General features: G+C 50.8%; 1 protein-coding gene across 1 annotated transcript; it reads right to left on the reverse strand.

Moving 5' to 3' along the window:
* Positions 1–256: 256 nt before the first annotated feature.
* On the reverse strand, positions 257–17,900 carry EPB42 (erythrocyte membrane protein band 4.2; the record flags this gene model as incomplete). The annotated part of the gene is given in 14 exon segments (XM_082834200.1): positions 257–419; positions 2,248–2,381; positions 3,517–3,671; positions 6,634–6,933; positions 7,979–8,221; positions 9,081–9,184; positions 9,472–9,610; positions 10,205–10,382; positions 11,239–11,343; positions 12,269–12,387; positions 15,212–15,442; positions 16,404–16,589; positions 17,802–17,804; positions 17,807–17,900. Coding segments are annotated over 14 exon segments (2,154 nt in total).
* Between the last annotated feature and the right edge of the window lie 1,617 nt (positions 17,901–19,517).

Genomic DNA, 19,517 nt, shown 5'->3' on the forward strand with positions numbered 1-19,517 from the left:
CTTTTTATTCCTCAAGCCCAGTAGTTTCCGTTCTAAGACAGCTAGTCTTCATGGGTGCCTTGAGCTGGGGTGACAGAAATGAATGAATGTCTTTTCTATTGATTTCTGGGAATCTAGTTTTGTTCTTGGTCACTCTTCTGGTCAACCTGAACAGAGATCTACTTGTCTGATAAGCAGAGTTTCTCTTCCCAGCACATTCGGTTTTAGATTGTAGATTCAAGGGGTGGTTGGGGAGAGTGATGCTGGAGCTGGAAGTTTAAGCTGGAGTTTCAGGGGCTACCACAGTGATACTTCTGAAGTTGGTTAGGTTCTGGAACATGTTGCAGTCCATTTCCACAGTGAGCCTCTGGAGCCCCACCTGCATTGGTGTGAACTCGAGTTGGGTGCGCAAGGTGTTTCTGGACTGCACCGAACTTAATCTGAAATAAAGGAAAAGGCAGGTGCTAGTTCTATCCCAGGGTCATTGCTTTGCTGGTCCCAGTGACTCTGATCCTTACCTGCTTAAAGAAGTGGACTCTGAAGAAATAAACATCCAAGTACCTTGCTGTTAAAACAGGAGGTTTGAAGGGGATGGAAGGCAGGAGCCTCCTATGGTGAGCAGTTGTATGTTTGAGAAGAGAAACATCCTATTCTAAGGGCTTCCAAGTTACACCTGTTGTTTCGTTTATCACCTGCGACTTCAGTCTGGTCTCGTTCTTAGTATGTTTGGGAAGGCTGTTTTGGAACCCTCGTTGCTAACTGCAGTGGGTCCAGTGGGCATATTGAGATGTCAGTATGTCAACAGGTGGTGTTTTGCAGCCCTATTAGCAACCTTCTAGTCTGCCTGTGGACCTTCTTATGTTGACTGAGGGAATGGTGCAGATATTTTTGAGGAGCTTTGCCCCACAGTTGAGCTGGGAGAACACAGAAGTCTGGTTAAATGTTGGTAGTCCCTCTTCTCAACTTACGGGCAAGACTGACCCACTGAGTTTCTTGAGGTTGAGGCAGTGGCTCAAAAACAGACAACCTGTGAGGGACCTCATGGGTGGTAGGAGTAGGCATCGTGAACTCTAAACTGTATGTATGTATTCAGAAGATGCCGTGGACTTCATGAGAGAAGGAGCAATAATGAACGAAGATACAACATCTAAAACCAACAAGGCACTAATCTAGACTATACAGGGTTTGTGTATACACATACACACACACACACACACACACACACACACAAATCAACAAGGAAAAAAGGCAGGAACACCAAAAGAAAAGTGGGCAAAGTTAAAAACAAACTATACAGAGGAGGAAATGGAAAAGGCTAATAAACATATGAAGAGTTACAAATTAAAACAATAATGAGATATTACCTTATCCTGTTAGACTGGAAAAAAAGACAAAGCTGGGTATTGCCAAGAGTGGAGGAATCGTAGGAAGATAGAAACTGTCAAGTACTGCTGGAGGGAGTTGTAGACTCTTGCAGCCATTATGCAAGCCAATCTGATAGCACGTGGTCAAACCAGGTCATATCCTATGTCTCAGCTACTCCATTCCTGTCCATATTTCCCCCCACCTCCCACAGATTTTCAAGCGAGTATGTAAGGGGACGTATATCTGTAGTGTCTGAGAGTTGGAGGTGCTGTGGAGTGGCGTGGTAGGAAGTCGGGGGTGTACACGATGGAGTAATATGTAGCAGAAGCAATGGACTTGACATGTGGATGAATCGTAAAAACATAGTTCTGAGTGAAAAGAAAAAGAATTAGACGTAACACCATTTACGTAAGTTAAGAATACAGTACTCATGAAGCAACAGTACTCATACATACTAAAAAAGGTATATGAAGGGTGGTAGTGGGAATGGGGGTAGGGAATAGGAGTAAAAGAGAATGTAGAAATAAACAGAATTCTGTATTGTGTTGTCACTAGTAGAATGCAGCTCTCTCGCTTCACTGAGAGGCAGCCTACCCTCCCTGTGGCATTCCCTCCCACCCAGCCCTAACCCCCTCACCTGCATTCACCAGCAATACCCAGGCTCTCCCTGTGTGACCAGAGCCGTGGCCAGCGTCAGGTGCCCGAGAGGCACAGAGCCTCCTCCGTCACTCCTGCACCCACATTGGTGGCCCCAGGATGAGAGAGACCCTAATCCTTTAGTTCAACTCTGGCAGGTATTTCTGTCTCCATAGACAAAGCAAAAAGACAGTCATCGATCTTGGGTTCCTGCCTTTCTGACCAGTTGAGATGTTTTTGTGGGTTGAGAAGCTTGCGGTCTCTTACCTGTAGCTCTTCTCTCTGTGAATGAGTCCCCTTCCGAAGATGGAGATCACACAGCCCTTCATGGGAGCATCTAAGGAGTTATGGATGCTGACTGAGGCCGTAAGGGGCTGATGTTGCTCTGCTGTCTCTGGCATCTGTGGGAGATGCCAAGAGCACAGAGCTGCAGTCACTCCTTCCCCTCCTGGCCACCCTCCCTGAAGCCTCCTCAGTTACTCTCCTAGCTCTGCCATCCTCACCCAAACTCCACAGCTGACTTCTCTACCCCTCTACCTGCTCTTCCTGCATTTACTCTCACCCTTGACCCATCACTGACAACCTCTGATGGTGCCTTTCCCTCACTTAGAAACTTTGGAGGGTTTCCCATTGTCCTCAGAATCCAGCTTCGGTTGGCATTCAGAGCCCTTCCTGATCTGCTCCCAATCTACCTGCAGGCTCATCTGTTCCTCCCCTGACTGCAAGACATGCCAACCTCTTCGGGCACCTTTGGAGCCTCAATGCACCCCCAGGCTCCCCTCCTTTGGGCCTCTTTACTCAGCCTTCTCTCTGCAACGGCCTTCCCCCACCTCTGCACTGAAAGCTTACCCATTTTTCAAGGCCCAACACAAATGCCACATCCTCCATGAAGTCTTCCCCAAACCCACCAGCTGGAATTAATCCCCTTTACTTCACTTGTCCCAGAGCGACTTTGTACCTCTCCTAAAGCTCTGACATAAAAGACCACACGTTGTGTCTCCCTTGCCCAACTGTAATAACCTCTTCCAGAGCAGAGACCAGGTCACATTCGTTTTGTTCTGGGTAGACATGTGGAAAGAGTACTGGACCAGGAGCCCTAAGCCTCTAAAATGTCCTATTTTTATGATCGTGGGCATGATGCTCTCTGGGACTGTTTCCTCCTCTGAACAATGGGAACAATTCCACCTCCCAGGGCTTTTGTATTAAAAGAAGTAAAAGAGGTGAAAATACATTGGCACATGTACAAAGTGCTAAATAAACATAGGCTGTTATTATCTCTGTAAGTATGGAGGCAGCAACTGGGAAGACCCCAATTTTAGAAAACTTGACTTAATCTGAACTAAAGTTGGAAGATTTAAACTTTAATAGCATGTATAAGAAACCATCTCTTTCAAGAGAAGGAGCTCTCAACCCAGCATTTCCTGGTAGTTCTTCAGCACCGTCACCTGCTCTGAAGCTGGAGAGGCTCGGTGCCTTCTGAAACGGGGACCTGAGTAGCGGCAAACGCCAGTGATATGGGGAAGGACTGGTGCCTACCTCGATGGCAAGGTGTGGTCTGCAAATGGCGATGTCTTGCTGAGCAAAGCAGGTAGGGCTGGAGTGTGTTGCCATAGCGGTGAGTCTGAGGAAACTATTCTCTGGCGGGTTTTGTTTAAAATTGGAGAAGGACAGGAAGGTGGAGATTTTCTCAGCTGAAACATATGACAGGTGGAGTCAGCACCCAGGGGTGAGTGCATGCGCCCTGGAAACAACCAGTAGTTTCACACACAACGCAAAGGAGTCGGGACCTCACTGAAGCCAGAAAGATGCCTCATTCCTCACAGCAATTTCAGAATTGAACTCAGTCAAGAACCCACCCGTGACCGCCATCACTGCCGCCACTAACACTCTTGATGGACCACCTCCACAGGGCTGGGGAAAGGGCCCCTGTGAACTAGAACAAGTGAAGCTCTTAGAGCCTGTTTCCTTGTCTAATAACAATGCCTACCTGGAGGGACGGCTTGTGGTTCACGAGACAGTCATTAAGTGCTGGTCTCAGACCTGCCACCCAGCTGTGACTGAATATATGTATGCTTAGTCCCCTTCCCTTCTCTGCTTCTGCTCTTTCCCTTTTGCAGAGAAAATGAAGCCATCCTTCGTCCTTGAGGAAGCCTCTCGAGCTCATGTTCTCATTCGCAACCTACAGACATAGACATCTACCCCTGCTGTTAACCCCCCCGGAGGGTGAGGCATCCCCCCTGTCCAAGTCCAGTCCTTTGCTTTTCAAATCAGTGCCCCACCCTGACCCCACCACTGCTTAGCTGTGTAACTTCGGGCAAATTATTTAATTCTCTGTGTCTTGGTCTCCTCATCTGTAAAGTGGGATAATAATGGTTCCTGCCTCATAAGGTCGTTATGAAGATAAATGAGATGATGCATATAGAACATTTAACACCATGTTTGCCAAAAATAAGTGCTCGATAAATGTGAGCTATAATTATTCTAGTTGCCTCTCATTTCCCCAAGGATTGCACCATCAATTATAACCCATCTCTCCTGAGGTTTCCGTCCTTTTCTCTCTGCTGATTCTTCCTCAGCATGTAAGTGGATTCTGCTGTCTCTCATCTTAAAAGAAAACAAAGAACACCCTCCTCCCCAGTGTCCCTGGCTGACTACCACCAGGTCTCCCTTCTTTTTCCATCCATCCTTCCAGGAAGGACTGCACACCTTGTCTCACTTCCTCAACTCTCAATCTGTTTAAGCCCCAGGAACCTGGTCTTTGCCATTGCTTCTCTGTCAGACCACTCTGTCAGTGGACACTTTTCAGCCCTGACCTCTCATGGCCTCTCTGCTGACCTTGCTTCGTGCCCCCATCCTCTCTTTCACTTCTCAGTCTCTCACTCTGCTCTTTCCCTGACTGCCCCCTGCACCCCAACATGCTGGTGCTGCCTGGGTTTCCTCCTCACCCTCTCACAGTCCTCTCCCACTCCCCCCACCCCCAAACAGGCCTTTATCTTGAATACCAGGTTTAGGTTTCCAGCTGCCTACTGGCTGTCACAGCTTGGATGTCTTATGGGCTTTCAAATCCAACATGCCACAAACAGAACTCAAGATCTTTCTCCCCAAACCTGCTCTTCCCCATTTGCCCTATTCTGGAGGCTCACCCAAGCTGGAAGCACCATCTCCCCACATACACGAGTTCAATCTAGCCTACCTCTTCAATATGACTTCATTTGAAAAGTGCAGCTAGTTTAGTTTGTCCTTTATTTCTTGGCTTGATTATTACAAAACCTTCCAACCTCCAATCCAGTGGTTGTCGACATTGGATGTACATTAGAATCATATGGAAAGCTTTATAAAACAATCCCAGTGCCAGGCCACACCCCAAATCAATTATAACAGACTCTGACGGTGAGGCCCAAGCATCAGTATTTTTTAAATTCCCCAGGTGATTCAACGTGCAGCCAAGGTTGAGAACCACGACTCTAATACGACCCCTTCCATTCCATTCTGCCCATGAATTTCTGATCACATTGACTCCCCTGGTTAAAACCTCCCACCAGCTCCCCACTGCCCGGAGAACAAAACCCAAACTCCTCAGCAGGACCTACAAGCCCCTTCATGATCTGGCCTTGTCCAGCTCTCACACCACTCCCGCACTCCATCCCTCCCTCCCTTGGAAAGGGAACAGGGTGGAGGGACTGGAGGCAGGCGGACCCATCAGGAGGCTGCTGCAATCATGTAGACAAGGACTATTCCACTGAGTCTCTTGCCTGCACATTGGAATCACCCAAGGACTTAAAACTTTTTTTGATGTTTGGGCCAAACCATAGAGTTTCTGATTTAATTGGTGTGGGGTGCAGGCTGAGCATCAAACTTCCCCCAGGTGGTTCTGATATGCAGCAAAGTTGGAGAACAACTGCTCTAGTCCAGGGAATTTCAACCCTAGAATAACCCAGGGAGCTCTGAAAAAATACCAGTGCCTGGATCCCATCCCAACTCAATTAAATAAGTATCTGAAGGAGGAGGAAGAACCTGAGCATATGTCCCTTCTTCCTGGAATGCCCTTGACCCACTTTTTTTTTTTTTTTTTTTTTTTGCGGTACGCGGGCCTCTCACCGCTGTGGCATCTCCCGTTGCAGAGCACAGGCTCTGGACGCGCAGGCCCAGCGGCCATGGCTCACGGGCCCAGCCACTCTGCGGCATGTGGGATCTTCCTGGACCGGGGCACGAACCCACGTCCCCTGCATCGGCAGGCGGACTCTCAACCACTGCGCCACCAGGGAAGCCTGCCCTTGACTCACTTTACTGTCTGACACTGTCCTACTCAACCTTCAAGACCGAGGGCAGCCCGATTTACCTGGGGGCAGCCTGCTCCAGCCTGGGTAAGATTCTAACCTGCCATTGTACTCTGTTAACCTTATCAAACACTTCTTACACTGTCTGTTTGCTTATATAACTGCAATCAGAATTGTGGGGTTTTTTCCCTGTGTGAAGCTCAATAAATATGTGTTGAATGATAAAGAGAGAGAGAAAAAGAGAGAGAGAGAGAGGGCACACCAGGGGCTAGATGCTATCTCTTCAGATCTGCAGGGGGTGCTGTATGGCTGCTGCCTGCCCAGGGCGGGAGCTGGGTGTGTGGAGTGTCTGGGGAGGGGGGCCGTAGAGAGTTACCTGAGTTGGCCCTGAGTGTAAGGACAAGCTTCTTCGTCCAGAGCTTGGCAGCAAGGACACCATTGTAGTACACTGCCTGCAGCCCAACAGCCAGCTGCACCTCTTTATCATGGTCACTAGGGTTTAACAAGTTCACAGAGAACCGGGCGTCCCCTCCCAGGGCTAGGGAGCTGGGTGCTTCCAAGAAGAAATGTAAAGGATCATCAGTCTCGAGACTGGGAGGATGGATGCCATCGTCTTTCCCATGTTTCATTCTGTTTTCCTGGACCTTCTCCAGCACCTCTTTTTCTTGAAGAGATCCTGAAGAATGGAATAAACAAAGCAGACCTCTTACCCAGCAGCTGTAGACCCTTCTAATAGCAGCCCAGGATTAAGGTTCATTTCCCCGCTGCTGTTCAAATGCCAAAGCCACATGAGCTTTGCAAACCTCTAGGTCCATATTTAGCTAAAAAAAGATCTGTGTTAGACCCACCACAGATACAGTGTATCTCTTCCAAGCCACTCACGGGATCAAGTTCTTCAAGTGCTATGAATTTGCCCCTTGAACGGTGAGAGAGCTAGTTTTTGTACAAGTTGCAGGCACTTGAATCTTCCTAAGTGAAGAAGTTTGGACTTATTCCAAGGGCAATGGAGGCCATGGAATATTCTGGAACAGGAATATTCTGTAACATAATTATATTTGTGTCTTGTGAAGCTCATTCTGGAAACTGTAAGTTGAAAATAGAGTAATGATGGGGAGACTGGAGGCGGGGGTCTAGTTAGGAGGCTGCTGCAATACTTTAGACGAGAGATGATGAGGCCCTGGATGACCTACAGGCAATGGGGAAGGAGATGAGGAGATGGGTGTGAGAGTACAGTGGGGTGGTGATGGGGGAGACTCAAGGACAGTGCAGGGCTTCTTGTTTGGACAAATGGGTGGACACTGCAGTGGTGGGCTCCAAATCAGCTTGGGGGGGTGTTGAAGGAGAGCAGAAGAGAGAGAACATCTCTTGGCAGCTGGGCTTGGTATTAACTGTGCTGTTGTATAGCAGTGGTTCTTAACTGGGGGCAATTGTGCCCCCAGGGGACATCTGGAAATGTTGGGAGACATTTCTGGTTGTCACAACTGGTGGCAGTGGTTGAGGGGGAGCCGGCATCTAGTGGATAGAGGCCAGGAATGCTGCTGAATGTCCTATGGTGCACAGCCCTCCACAACGAAGTTAGCCAGTCCAGAATGTGAATAATGTCAAACAGGGCTGAGAAATCCTGTTTTATATGATGGGGAAAGGACCTCTCTTTGGCCTGCGTGTGTCTGGCCCATTCTTTTCCTCCTGTTGCTGTTTCAGGGCCCTCCTCTGCCCAGTACCTTCAGGATACTTGTAGTTCTGAGTGATGTCCTCACAGCGGTCACAGTCCACACCCTTGGTGCTGATGTTGTTGCCAACATACTTAGTGTTGGAGTCGGTCAGCTCCAGTGTGCCATCCTCATGGCACTTCCAGACCACACATAAGGCATTTATCGAGGCAAAAATGTCTGATACTGCAGGGGTCAGCCCCAGCGTCCCCTCCTTGACTGCTTTGACTGGGACCAGATCACAGGCCTCCAGGACTGAGGGAGAGAAAGGGAGAAAGGTCGGTGAGCGAGAGGAACCACGCCCAGACCTCAGCTTGGGTCAGAGCTCACAACAGCAGTCCCCATCCTATGCCCTATTGTGCCTCCCCTGGGATCAAGGTCAGAGGTGGGCACTAGGCAAGGTTTCTGAGAGGGCACTGCTGAGGTGAAACTCACTATTTAGCGACAACACTTTTGTCATGGCCTATGGCAGGAGCCCTCTCAGAAACTGGACAGGTAATACCCTCAGAGGTACAGAGTACACGGGAGTTCCTAAGCCAGCTTGACTACAGACATGATAGAGATAGGTTGCCTTTGCTGAGCACTTCCTATGTGCCAGGCTCTGTGACAGTTCTGTTCCTGGGAAAGGAAGAGCCATCCTTTTATAACTCCTGAAGATTCCTTTTCTGAGCTTGAGCCTATCCTGATATCCTCTTCATCCATATCCAGAACCCCGGAAGTCCCACTCTACAAGCTGTCTTAAGACCCTCTGCCCTTCCATGAGACTCAGCTCCCTCACCTGTTGCTCTGAGTGGGGCTAGTCTCCCTGAGACCTTGGGGCCAAGAACCCCGGAAGTCCCACTCTACAAGCTGTCTTAAGACCCTCTGCCCTTCCATGAGACTCAGCTCCCTCACCTGTTGCTCTGAGTGGGGCTAGTCTCCCTGAGACCTTGGAGCCTGCGGGCATCAGGTCAGCATTCTGCTGGTCACTATCATTCCTGGCGCTTCTCCTGTTTTAGGGGATGCAGACCCCCTTTGGACCACCTGCTACCCCTCTTTCCTCTCCAAAGGACTCCTTGTCCTCATGCAGCTCTGTGCAGCCCAGGGAAGTCCTGGGCCCATGCCCAGGCTTTACCTCCACCTCCATTAGGGGCACTTGGGTACAGAATCTGCCATCCGTCATAACCCTGGGGCAGAGCAGGCCGAGCCATCCAGCACTCCGTGGAAGTCTGGAAGATCCTGAAGGTAGCAAAGGAAGCAACTCAAATGGGGATAAAAAGAGTCCTGAAGTGGTCCTAGAAATGACAGAGCTGTTACTAGGGGAATAGGAGGATGCTGCATAAAAGTGGTTGCAACACTCCTGGGAAGGGGCATGCACTCCACAACTCACCCTGACCATCAGCATGCTGCTGTCAAGAGTCTTGAAGGCCTACTCTCAGCAGGGCCCCTTGGGGTTCCCATGGGTGACACCCCGCGGGCTTGGAGCCCTTCCAGGTCTGGGACCTCATCCCCTTCGGGCTTCTCACCAGATTCTGCCTCTGTGGCCTTCTCCATTCTGAAGCCCCTCCTCACTGTAGTACTCATCTACGAGCAGGCCCCCGCCAGTGCCCTGGGCTGAGGTGAACGTGGTAACGACGCGGGCAGGGATTCCCAGGCCTCGCAGCACTGCATGGAAGGGGGCAGGGGGTCAGGGCACCAGAGAGGCCTGGGATGTGGAGGGCAGGGTACATGGCTAGCGTTTTCAGGGTCTCCTCTGGACACCGGGCACTTTCACTATCTTAAATGCCAGGTGACATTGTGGAAAGAGAAGGGGCACAGGCACCAGAAAGTTAGAATTGACACCAGCCAGACCCAGGCCATATGAGGGCCCAGAAACGAGGAACAAACCAGTTACACAGCAGGCAGACTACACAGCGGAGGGAGGCTTACGGGATACACAGCAGGGCTTGCTTTCCTGGGGCAGGGCCAGGGGAAGCTTTGGGGAAAAGTGAGTTTGGGAGCAGAGCTTGCCAGATGGGCCCAAGTTTGCTGAAGGGGCAAAAGGAGCAGCAGCTGGTTGGGAGGAGTTGCTCGGGATAAGTAGCTGGTTTCTTGGCCAGAGGGAAGCAGAAGCAGTTATAACTGCACCGGAAGCAGTTATGGGTGTGATTGGAGGCCGGGAAGTGCTGCGGGTGGAGGAGGGGCAACCCAAGAAGCAGAGCAGACATTGCGCCATCGCCAAGGGGACGTTTGGATGCATCAGGCAAGGCTGCTCTGTACCTGTGCAAGCAACGGCGGCCAACACCCAGGCCTGACCATCATACACGGGCCTCCCCTGGCCCTTGACCCACTGCCGCAGGATGGGCGCGCTGCCCCGGCGCTTGTTCAGCAAGGCCTTTTCCTCGGTGGTCTGGATCTGAGGGGTGGGCAGGACACTCTTCTCCTTGAGGGCGTGCAGCTGTTTGGGGAAATGTGGATGGGCAAGGAGGGCTCATCACAGTTCTCCAAGGGGGCGTGAACAGACCACCTGCATGGCAATCACCTGGAACTTGTTAAACCTGCCTGTCCCTGGGCAGTGAAAGCACTGAGTCCTAACCACTGGACCGCCAGGGAATTCCTGGGAATCCTCCTTTTTAACAAGTCCTCCAGAAGCAGGGCTTCATGGACCATCGTGAAAAACAAAACTCAGGACACAAGAGCGGCAGGAGGGCTGCCCCTTGGCCTGCCTGGCTCCCATTCCTTGTAAGTGTTTGCACCTGGGGCCTCGAGGCCCACGCATCCCAAGCTTCCTCCCCCTCGCAGGCTGGCCCTGTCCCTCACCAGTTCTTCAGAGGCGTGGACGGAGCCACATGAGGAAATGCGGGACACGTTATTCCTGTGAGAGAACGTTTAAGGACAACAGGAAAGCACAAAGCTACCTTCATGGGAATAATTTAGAAATGAGAACAAATGCCTTTGACCACCTTAGCAGCAAACACTGGGTAAGATGGACGTGACCCCCTTCCTCCCAGGGACCTAAGCCCCCAGGTTGGGCTGGGGGTGGGGAGGAAGGGAGGGGCCAAGGAAATCCGGGCCAGTTTTAGTCCTTGCTGGCTTGTGTCCTGAGGGATGACACCTCCCTGTGCTTTTCTCTCCCCTGTGGATGCTACTGTCCTTCCCTCCTCACTCAGAACCTTCTTCAAGGACTGTCCCCCACACCCTGGGAGGAGGGGACCACTTGTGATTTGAAGATCGCCAGGGCCGTAGAGGTGGGGCAGCTCTGTCAGAGGGCTGCCGTCTCGTCACCTCCCCCTCCCGACCCTGTCCTCACTCACCAATGCACCCAAGACACGGGCCACATGCACGGGGTTGCCCCACTTCTCCACCCGCTTGTCCACGCTCAGTAAGTCCAGGCTGAGGTCGATGACATCCTCCTCGAACTATAAGGACCACACAGGGCCATGATGGTGGGTGTGCAGGTCAGGCATTCTTCCCACAAGTCAACCCCGTCCCCTCGTCCTTCTCCAGACTCAGGCTCCACTCCTTCCTGCCTTGCCCCCTCGGGAGTTCTGGCTTTTCCCTCTGCCCCCAGGGCTGCCTGGTCCCTGTGCCCGACACTCCAGCCCTTTGCCTCTTCTGTCGTCTGACTCCTGATAGCGTGAGCTCTTGAGCGCCAGGGCCGTGTCGAGTCCTCTCATTTCTATCGTTTTCTGTGTCATTTGCTCCCACTGCCCCTGACAGGGCAGTCCTGTGTGGGGGCAGATAAGACGGCAGCTCCTGCTCTTGAGGAGCCCGGGGTTAGGAGTGAGGGGGACATGTGGCTGCTTAGGCTACAGATCTCAGCAACATGGCCAGGGCTCTAGGAGAGATGCCCACCCAGAGAGCACAGTGGAGAGAGTCACTCTGCCTCTGGGGGCTGGGGAAGGCTTTCAGAGGGCCTTAAAAGATGGGTAGGAGTTTTCCAGGGGATAAGGGAGGGAAGGTATTCCTGGCTGAGGGAACATTCAGCCTGCACATTCAAGGGATGGCCAGGGGCTGGAGCATGGAGTGGCTCTTGGGGAAAGGAAAGCAGTGGCCCGGCTGTGAAGAGCCTTGCATGTCAAGCCTGGGGATTTGTGTTTTATCCTGTAGATGGTGGGAATTTAACAGAGGTTTGATTTGTGTCGTCTTTAGGAAGATAACTCTGGAAGCTGTGGAGGATGGTCTAGTGTGGCTCTGAGGGAGGAGAGGTACCACGGGGCTGAAACTGCATAAAGAAATGGCCTCATGACCAGGGGATTTTGGACCTGCTCAGTCTGTTTGACCTGAGTACTGAAGGTTATGGGACACTCACTGTCCCCGAGGCTTCCCCGGAGGCCCCTGTACCTGGCCAAAGTCCCAGGGCTCAGCCTGGATGCAGTCAGCTGTGCCCAGGAAGATGAGGCCGTTCTGGTTCAGCAAGTACTCCCTGCGTTGAGCTTCATTCGCCAGGAACACAGCATCCTCTGGAGAGAAGCAGGCAAGAATGAGGCTCTGGGGGATACTGGGCTTGCCCTCCACCTCCAGGCCTCTGCCCTCCATGCTCAGCTGGGATTCAGCTGCAGGCCTTCTCTTCAGCTCCAGGTCTGATGGGGACTGAGGAGGAACCCCCTCTTTTCACCCCACACTGGGATCCAGGCTCCTCTCTGGTGAGAGTGGGGAAGGGTGTCAGAGTCCCTGGGTCAGCCATGGTGGCCTTCATGGTCAGCCAGCCAACAGGAACAAGTCAACCTTAAAAGGCCTGCTGGTTCCCGAAGATACTTGCAGCCAGAGTGCCACTGAACCAAGAGAATTTGGCAACAGCCCAGGGAGCGTCCCAGGGGGCCTGTTATGTCTCTCTCACAAGTTCAACCAAAAAAAAAAAAGTGATTCCGAAAAACCAATCAAACGTGTTGACAGGTATGAGCAGAAGGGAATTTGAGCAGGTATGTGTAGAGCGGTAGCCAGAGCATTAGTTTCCACCCAGGGTGTCCAAGTGGGTCTGGGACTCCTATGGTCTCTCCCCGCTGCCTCTCCTGCTGTCTTCATCCGAGGGTTGGGCTGGGGATCATGAGGAGGGTGGGGGCTTTAAGGAGGCCATCATCCACTCTAGGAAGCTGGGAGCAGCAGAGGGACCTGCTCTGCTTGCCAAGTGTCTCCCTCTGCCTGGTGCTAGGGGTGAAGTGGGGGGTGGTAGACTAGTTCCTGGGGACTAGAAAGAGAAGAGGATTTCCAAACCATCCCCCAGGCATCCAACTGGGATGAGGGTACTCAAAGTGAAAGAAGGATGGCATATTAGAAATCAGGAATCCTTGAAAAACCTGGGACAGAAGATCACAGAACCATGGGCCCAAGGAGCCCTGGGCCCCTGCCCCTCCATCCTTAGTACTGTCTGTGAAGTCAGCTGGACATCACTTCTTTGGAAATCACTTTAAACCGAGGTGTTTGGCCCCAGGCCCTGCAGGCTCTGGGAAGTACATTTTCAGAGCATAGGTAGCAGCCCCTCCTCTTCTCTGCTTGGGTGTAGCCCCTCCCCCCTTTATAAAGTCCCTGCTTATGAATAGGATTCTTTCATTACAGGGTGCAAAATTTCCTTTTGAATCCAGGAGAGCCCCATCTCCAAGTATGCTAAGATGAGACTGAGTCCCAGATAACCTCTGAAAATCTCTTACCTCCCAGGTGAGCAGTGCCAACAACTCACTCCTGGCCAGACAGACCCTGCCCCCCTCCACGCCTCCCTCACCCCCATAGAGAGGCCTTCCCTACACAGGTCCCTACAAGTCAGGCATGGAGGCAAGAATCCTGGCACTGAGTCAAGACTGTGAGCTCCCTCTGAACCAAGCACTGTCCCAGAACTGTCTTTGCTGTGTCTTTGCTCTGGCCATCAGGGTCTAGCTCTGGATGTGGGCTCAAAGTCAGCGAGGCAGGTACACTAAACCCCCAGTTTTGGAGGGAATGGCTTGAGGGTCTTTCAGTGTACGGAGAGCCATGGGGCCTCTCCCAGCTGAAGGGGCCCTGAATCCACACTCACCCACATGGGGCAAGGGTACCTCAATGGACACTAGTTCTCATCCATTGTTCAACCTGCCAAACCCCTTGGAGCAGAAGCAAAGGGCCTGAACTGAGGAGAGACAGGGCCACCTGAAAGAGGGGATACTGCAGAACCCCAGCCTGGGCAAAAGAAGTGGAGATAGGGAGCTCACTGGGATTCAGGTGCCATATAGAAAGGGCATCAGGTACTGGGGTGCAGGAACCTGGTAAGATTTCTTCTACTTCCCCTTATTCCCAGCCCTGCCTCGTAATGAGGCCATGAAAGGAAAAGGCTTGTCTGGCGTAGCAGGGACAGGCAAGCAGGAGGAAGCTTTTCCTGTCCCCCAAACAACCGTTCAGGGAACACAAAGGTTTAAGGTGGGGGGTGGCAGATTCTAAAGGGAAGACAGATTCAGTCTTCAGAATGGGCAGGAAGAGGAAATGTTCTCTTAGCTCCCGTTTGGAGCACGTCAGCCATGTCTGATGACTTTTCTAGATGAAATAGTCCCGACAGCTAGAGCTGAGCTTTGCCAGAGGTTGCCACTGGAGGCCACCTGACCCCAGGAAGTCCACTCAGAGGCTGCTGAGCTAGGGAGGCTGGCTGTTTGATTTGTTGCTCCAGGCAGATATTGGGATAGGTCGGTGTGGAGAGAACCCAGCAGTCTGTAGTAAGGACAGAACTAACAAGTGGAGAAAAGCAGAGAGCTCAGAAAGGAAGATTTACTGTGAAGTTGAAGCTGCAGCTTTGGGCCCCCCACCAGTACAGACCCCTATAAGCCCAGGGAGGAGCCTTAGCAATTCACAATTCTGTGTTCTTTTTCTGAAAGAGGGTCCCCCAAATTATATAAACTTCAGGTCCCACAAAACCTGGATTCACCCTGGAGACAAACTATGGGAGCCCAGGGAGGGAACAGAGAAGCCCGTCCCTCAGGTCGCCTCTTTTCCTGAAGCGCTTTCCAGCTCTTGGCCCCTGTCCTGTTATAAAAGAGGGTAGTTCTCCTAGGGTCATCTCAGTGAGTCTCAGCTCCTGTGACCAAATAGCCTGAGCCAGCACCAGACAAGCCTCTGCTCTCAGTGGGAAGCCCTGGGCTGCTTCTTCCAAGATGACCCCAAGAGAGGACCCTTGGTCTGAGAGGCCATTCATCCGGAAGGCAGGCACCACAGGAGCTGAGTGCTAGTGCCGCCCTAGAGGGAGCTGGGTCCTGAGGCCTGGAGCAGTTGCACCCCAGCTCCGGGGCCTTGAGTCCTTTGTAGCCCAGGCTGGCCAAGGTCCAAACTCACCTCGACCCCAGGGGTTAAAGAGCAGCGTGAACTGGCCCAGGCATTGCTTCCTGCCTGAAACCTGCAGCAGGAGTGAGTAGTGGCCAATGACAGCGTCTGCGGGTGTGGTCACAGAGATAGTCCAGGACTGGTCATCTCTCTCCTCCACCATTGCACTCCACCACTTCCGGTCTCCAAGACTGGAAATTGAGAACGTGGCTTGGGTCTGGTTGGCCTTGGAAGGCTGCTCTCCTGCAGTCATACAGAGATGAATTGGTCATTTGGATCTCTTTGCCACAACTCAGAGTAACAAAGTGAAGTATCCCAAAGATGGAGCAAGTGAAAATTAGATTAGGAGGAGAATGAAAGCAGCCCATCCAGGAATGGGAGGCAGTAAAGGGTGATGGGAGAGCACAGGTCCTCAGCGCTCATGGACCTAAATCTAGAAAAGGTTCATAGTGTATAACATGGGTGTAGTAATGATACCTTTTTCATAGGGCCAACGTGAGGTGTTTTTTTTTTAATACATTTATTTATTTTATTTATGTATTTTTGGCTGCATTGGGTCTTTGTTGTGGTGCGCGGGCTTCTCATTGCAGTGGCTTCTCTTGTTGCAGAGCGTGGGCTGTAAGCACGCAGGCTTCAGTAGTTGTGGCACATGGGCTCAGTAGTTGTGGCTCACAGGCTCAGTAGTTGTGGCCTGCAGACTGTAGAGTGCAGGTTCAGTAGTTGTGGCACACGGGCTTAGTTGCTCTGCAGCATGTGGGATCTTCCTGGACTAGGGCTCGAACCCGTGTCCCCTTCATTGGCAGGAGGATTCTTAACCACTGCACCACGAGGGAAGCCCCCAATGTGAGGTTTTAATGAGATATTGCATGTAAAGCCCTTGGCTCAATATCTGACATGTAGTACAGATTCAGCAAGTAGTAGCAATTAAATGTTATATTTAGCCTAGGTTAAATCCCATTCAGACTTTTCTACAAAACTGATATTATATATGCAACAAAGGAACCCCTTAGTGATAATGCGGCTGAGAAACTTCTGAATCATAATAAATGCTACGTATTATGCATATTATCTCATCCTCACAGGCCCTGCCAGTGAGCAGGACTTCTGGAGGCCCAGGTGCAGTGTGAGCCACGTGCCCCTTGGTGGGCAAGAGAAAGAAACCCCCAGTCCTGCTGCCAAAGAGGTCGAGGCCTGCCCCACTCACCAGTTTGTGCAATGAGGACTACCTTCTTCAGGGTATGCAAAAATGTGCGGATTGGAGCCCAGAAGTTCAGGCTGATGGTGAAGGGCTGCCCCCTCCTCACAATGAGGCGCTGGGAGCTGATGTCATTGGTGTGGTGCTCTACATTGTTTCTTGCTGCCTGGAAGTCGCAGCTCTTGATCCCCAGGCCTATTGTGAAAAGAAAGAAATCATGGAGACTAGGCAAATATGACAACGTCAGTAAATGCAGAGACGCTGGAGTCAGAGACCAGGGTTTAAATCTTTGGCTCAACTCACTTACTAGCTGTGCGATCTCAGGCAAGTAACTTAACTACTCTGAGCCTCAGTTTCCTCTTCCTTAGAACAATCATCCCTCCTTGCAGGGTTGTGGAAAGCAAATGAGGTAATGTATATAATACGCTTGGCACCATGTCAGACACATAGTAAGTCCCATTAAGTAGGACTGTTACTATTATTAATAAGAGTGAAGCTTGTTCTCATTGTCAACCCCACTTTCTGGTCCCAATCCAGAAGCAATGAATAAAATCCAGAATTTTGCTCACCCCTACTCATTTTTTTTCTAAGAACACAATCAGACAACTTTTAGAGCTGGTTTTGAAATCACTGAGTCCAACTGTTTTGTTTTATAGGTGAGAAGAGTGAGGCCCAGAGAGCAGAAGCAACTCACTCGAGATTGCACGTGGCTCTTTCACCTAAAGGCTCATTAAACCCTTGGTACCATGCAGCCCAGAAAAACGCTACAAGAAGGGGGCCTGTGAGTATCATGACATCCTCTCAGGCAGTTCTCACTTTACATCGAGAACTTGTAAATGTAAATGTGCTAACAGAGGCCCCTGAGATTTCTGCATTCTCTGCTGCTGCCTGTTTCCCGGCTTGGTGTCTGCCTCTGCCCCTTTTAGTTGGATTCCCTGGCTCCTCCTTCCTTCTCTCCCATTTAGCTTTGATGTACCACAACCCAGTGAGAAGAGCCATGTTAGGATGATCCTGGGATAAAGAATATAAATCCGTTTAACCACCATCATCATCTTACCACCATCATCATGACGATGACCAATTTACCACCAACAAACTACCCTATTGCCACTCCATAGCCACGCTCCCAGGACCATCGCTACCACAGCACCCATCACCACTTCCCACCATAATCCACCTCCGTCATCTCCACTGCTGCCAGCACCGACTACTACCCTTCCCACCAGAGCCACACAACCATTACCTCCAGTACCACCAGTACCCACGGCCAGCCCCCACACCTCAGCCCCTCCACCAGCAGCAGCACCCATTTACTATCCCCCCACCATAGCCCTACCGCCATCACCTCCACCACCATTAGCACCCACTACCACCTCGCCGTCACGGTCACATCATCGTCACCTCCACCACCATCCTGCTTCTTTTAATGAAAACATGTAAGGATGGAGGAGCTACTGAGAGCCCAGTAAGCCCTGTGGAGAGCAGGCTTGGCTCACCTTGTCCCATGGCTGCAGGCTGCTCTTATCCACTTGGCTGTAGGAAATGCCTGTCTTGAACTGTTGCTCTGAGCTTCCTCTCTGAATCTGTCTTCCAGACAGAAAATGATGAAGGCACTTCTGTTGGCTTAAGAATCTGTAAATACTGGAGTTTCCTTCTGCTTCCCCACATGTTTGTCTCTCCTGCTCCTTCCCCTCTGGTATCTCTTGGACCAGCTGCTAGGAGTTCCCCTTTCTCGTTTTATCTCTTGTGCCAGGAGGCCCAGACAGGGGTATGTCTGACAGGCTGGAGCGGGGGGAGGAGGGGGGCAAGATCTGACAGTTGGAGAAGCCCAGGTAAGCTTCTAAGCCTCTTGCTTCGGTGGCCTCAAGAGACCCTCAGAGATGTTACCTGGATGACACTGAAAGACTCTGGAAGGAGGCCCATATCCAACTCCAAATTCAGGGCCTAAACATATCATGAGCTGCAAGCTGTTAGATGTTCATGGGCCATTTTGATAGTATAAAGAGAGAACATGTGTGTCTGCGATTCATCTGTGTGAAAGAGATTAGCGGGTGGAATTTGTTGGTGAAAAATAAATGTCCTAAAAGCAGAAGCAAGAGCTCTGCCTCTTCCAAGCCTGATGGGTTTGAGACACTCTACCAGAAGGTTTGGAACTCTGTTGGGACTTAGGGCTTATGTCTTCCCTATTTCTACTTGTTTAGTCAACAAGGACACGACACAGAGGAGGATCTCCTATTTGGCCCTCTTTGGCCTCCTGGGTTTTATCTGGGCTTCTGAGACTGTGTCACCAGAAGCTCTCTCAGGTGCAGCTGGACTGGCCTGCATATATATGGCATATCTATAGAAGGATATAAAAGAAACTACAAAGACCATTGGTTGCCTGTGGGGAGGGGAGCTAGGGAATGGGGTAAGAATGTGATTTTTCTGCTGTTTACTGTTTTGTTTTGTTTTTAAACATCTTTATTGGAGTATAATTGCTTTACAATGGTGTGTTGGTTTCTGCTGTATAACAAAGTGAATCAGCTATACATATACAGATATCCCCGTATCCCCTCCCTCTTGCGTCTCCCCTCCCACCCTCCCTATCCCACCCCTCTAGGTGGTCACAAAGCACTGAGCTGATCTCCCTGTGCTATGCGGCTGCTTCCCACTAGCTAGCTATTTTACATTTGGTAGTATATATTAGTCCATACCACTCTCTCATTTCGTCCCAGCTTACCCTTCCCCCTCCCTGTGTCCTCAAGTCCATTCTCTACATCTTTATTCCAGTCCTGCCCCTCGGTTCTTCAGAACCTTTTTTTTTTTTTCTAGATTCCATATATTTGTGTTAGCATACGGTATTTGTTTTTCTCTTTTTGACTTACTTCACCCTGTATGACAGTCTCTAGGTCCATCTACCTCACTACAAATAACTCAGTTTCGTTTCTTTTTATGGCTGAGTAATATTCCATTGTATGTATGTGCCACATCTTCTTTATCCATTCATCTGTCGATGGACACCTTGGTTACTTCCATGTCCTGGCTATTGTAAATAGAGCTGCAATGAACACTGTGGTATATGTCTCTTTCTGAATTATGGTTTTCTTAGGGTATATGCCCAGTAGTGGGATTGCTGGGTCATAT

This window comes from Leucopleurus acutus (assembly GCF_964270905.1).
Source record: "Leucopleurus acutus genome assembly, chromosome: 1".
NCBI lineage: Eukaryota > Metazoa > Chordata > Mammalia > Artiodactyla > Delphinidae > Leucopleurus > Leucopleurus acutus.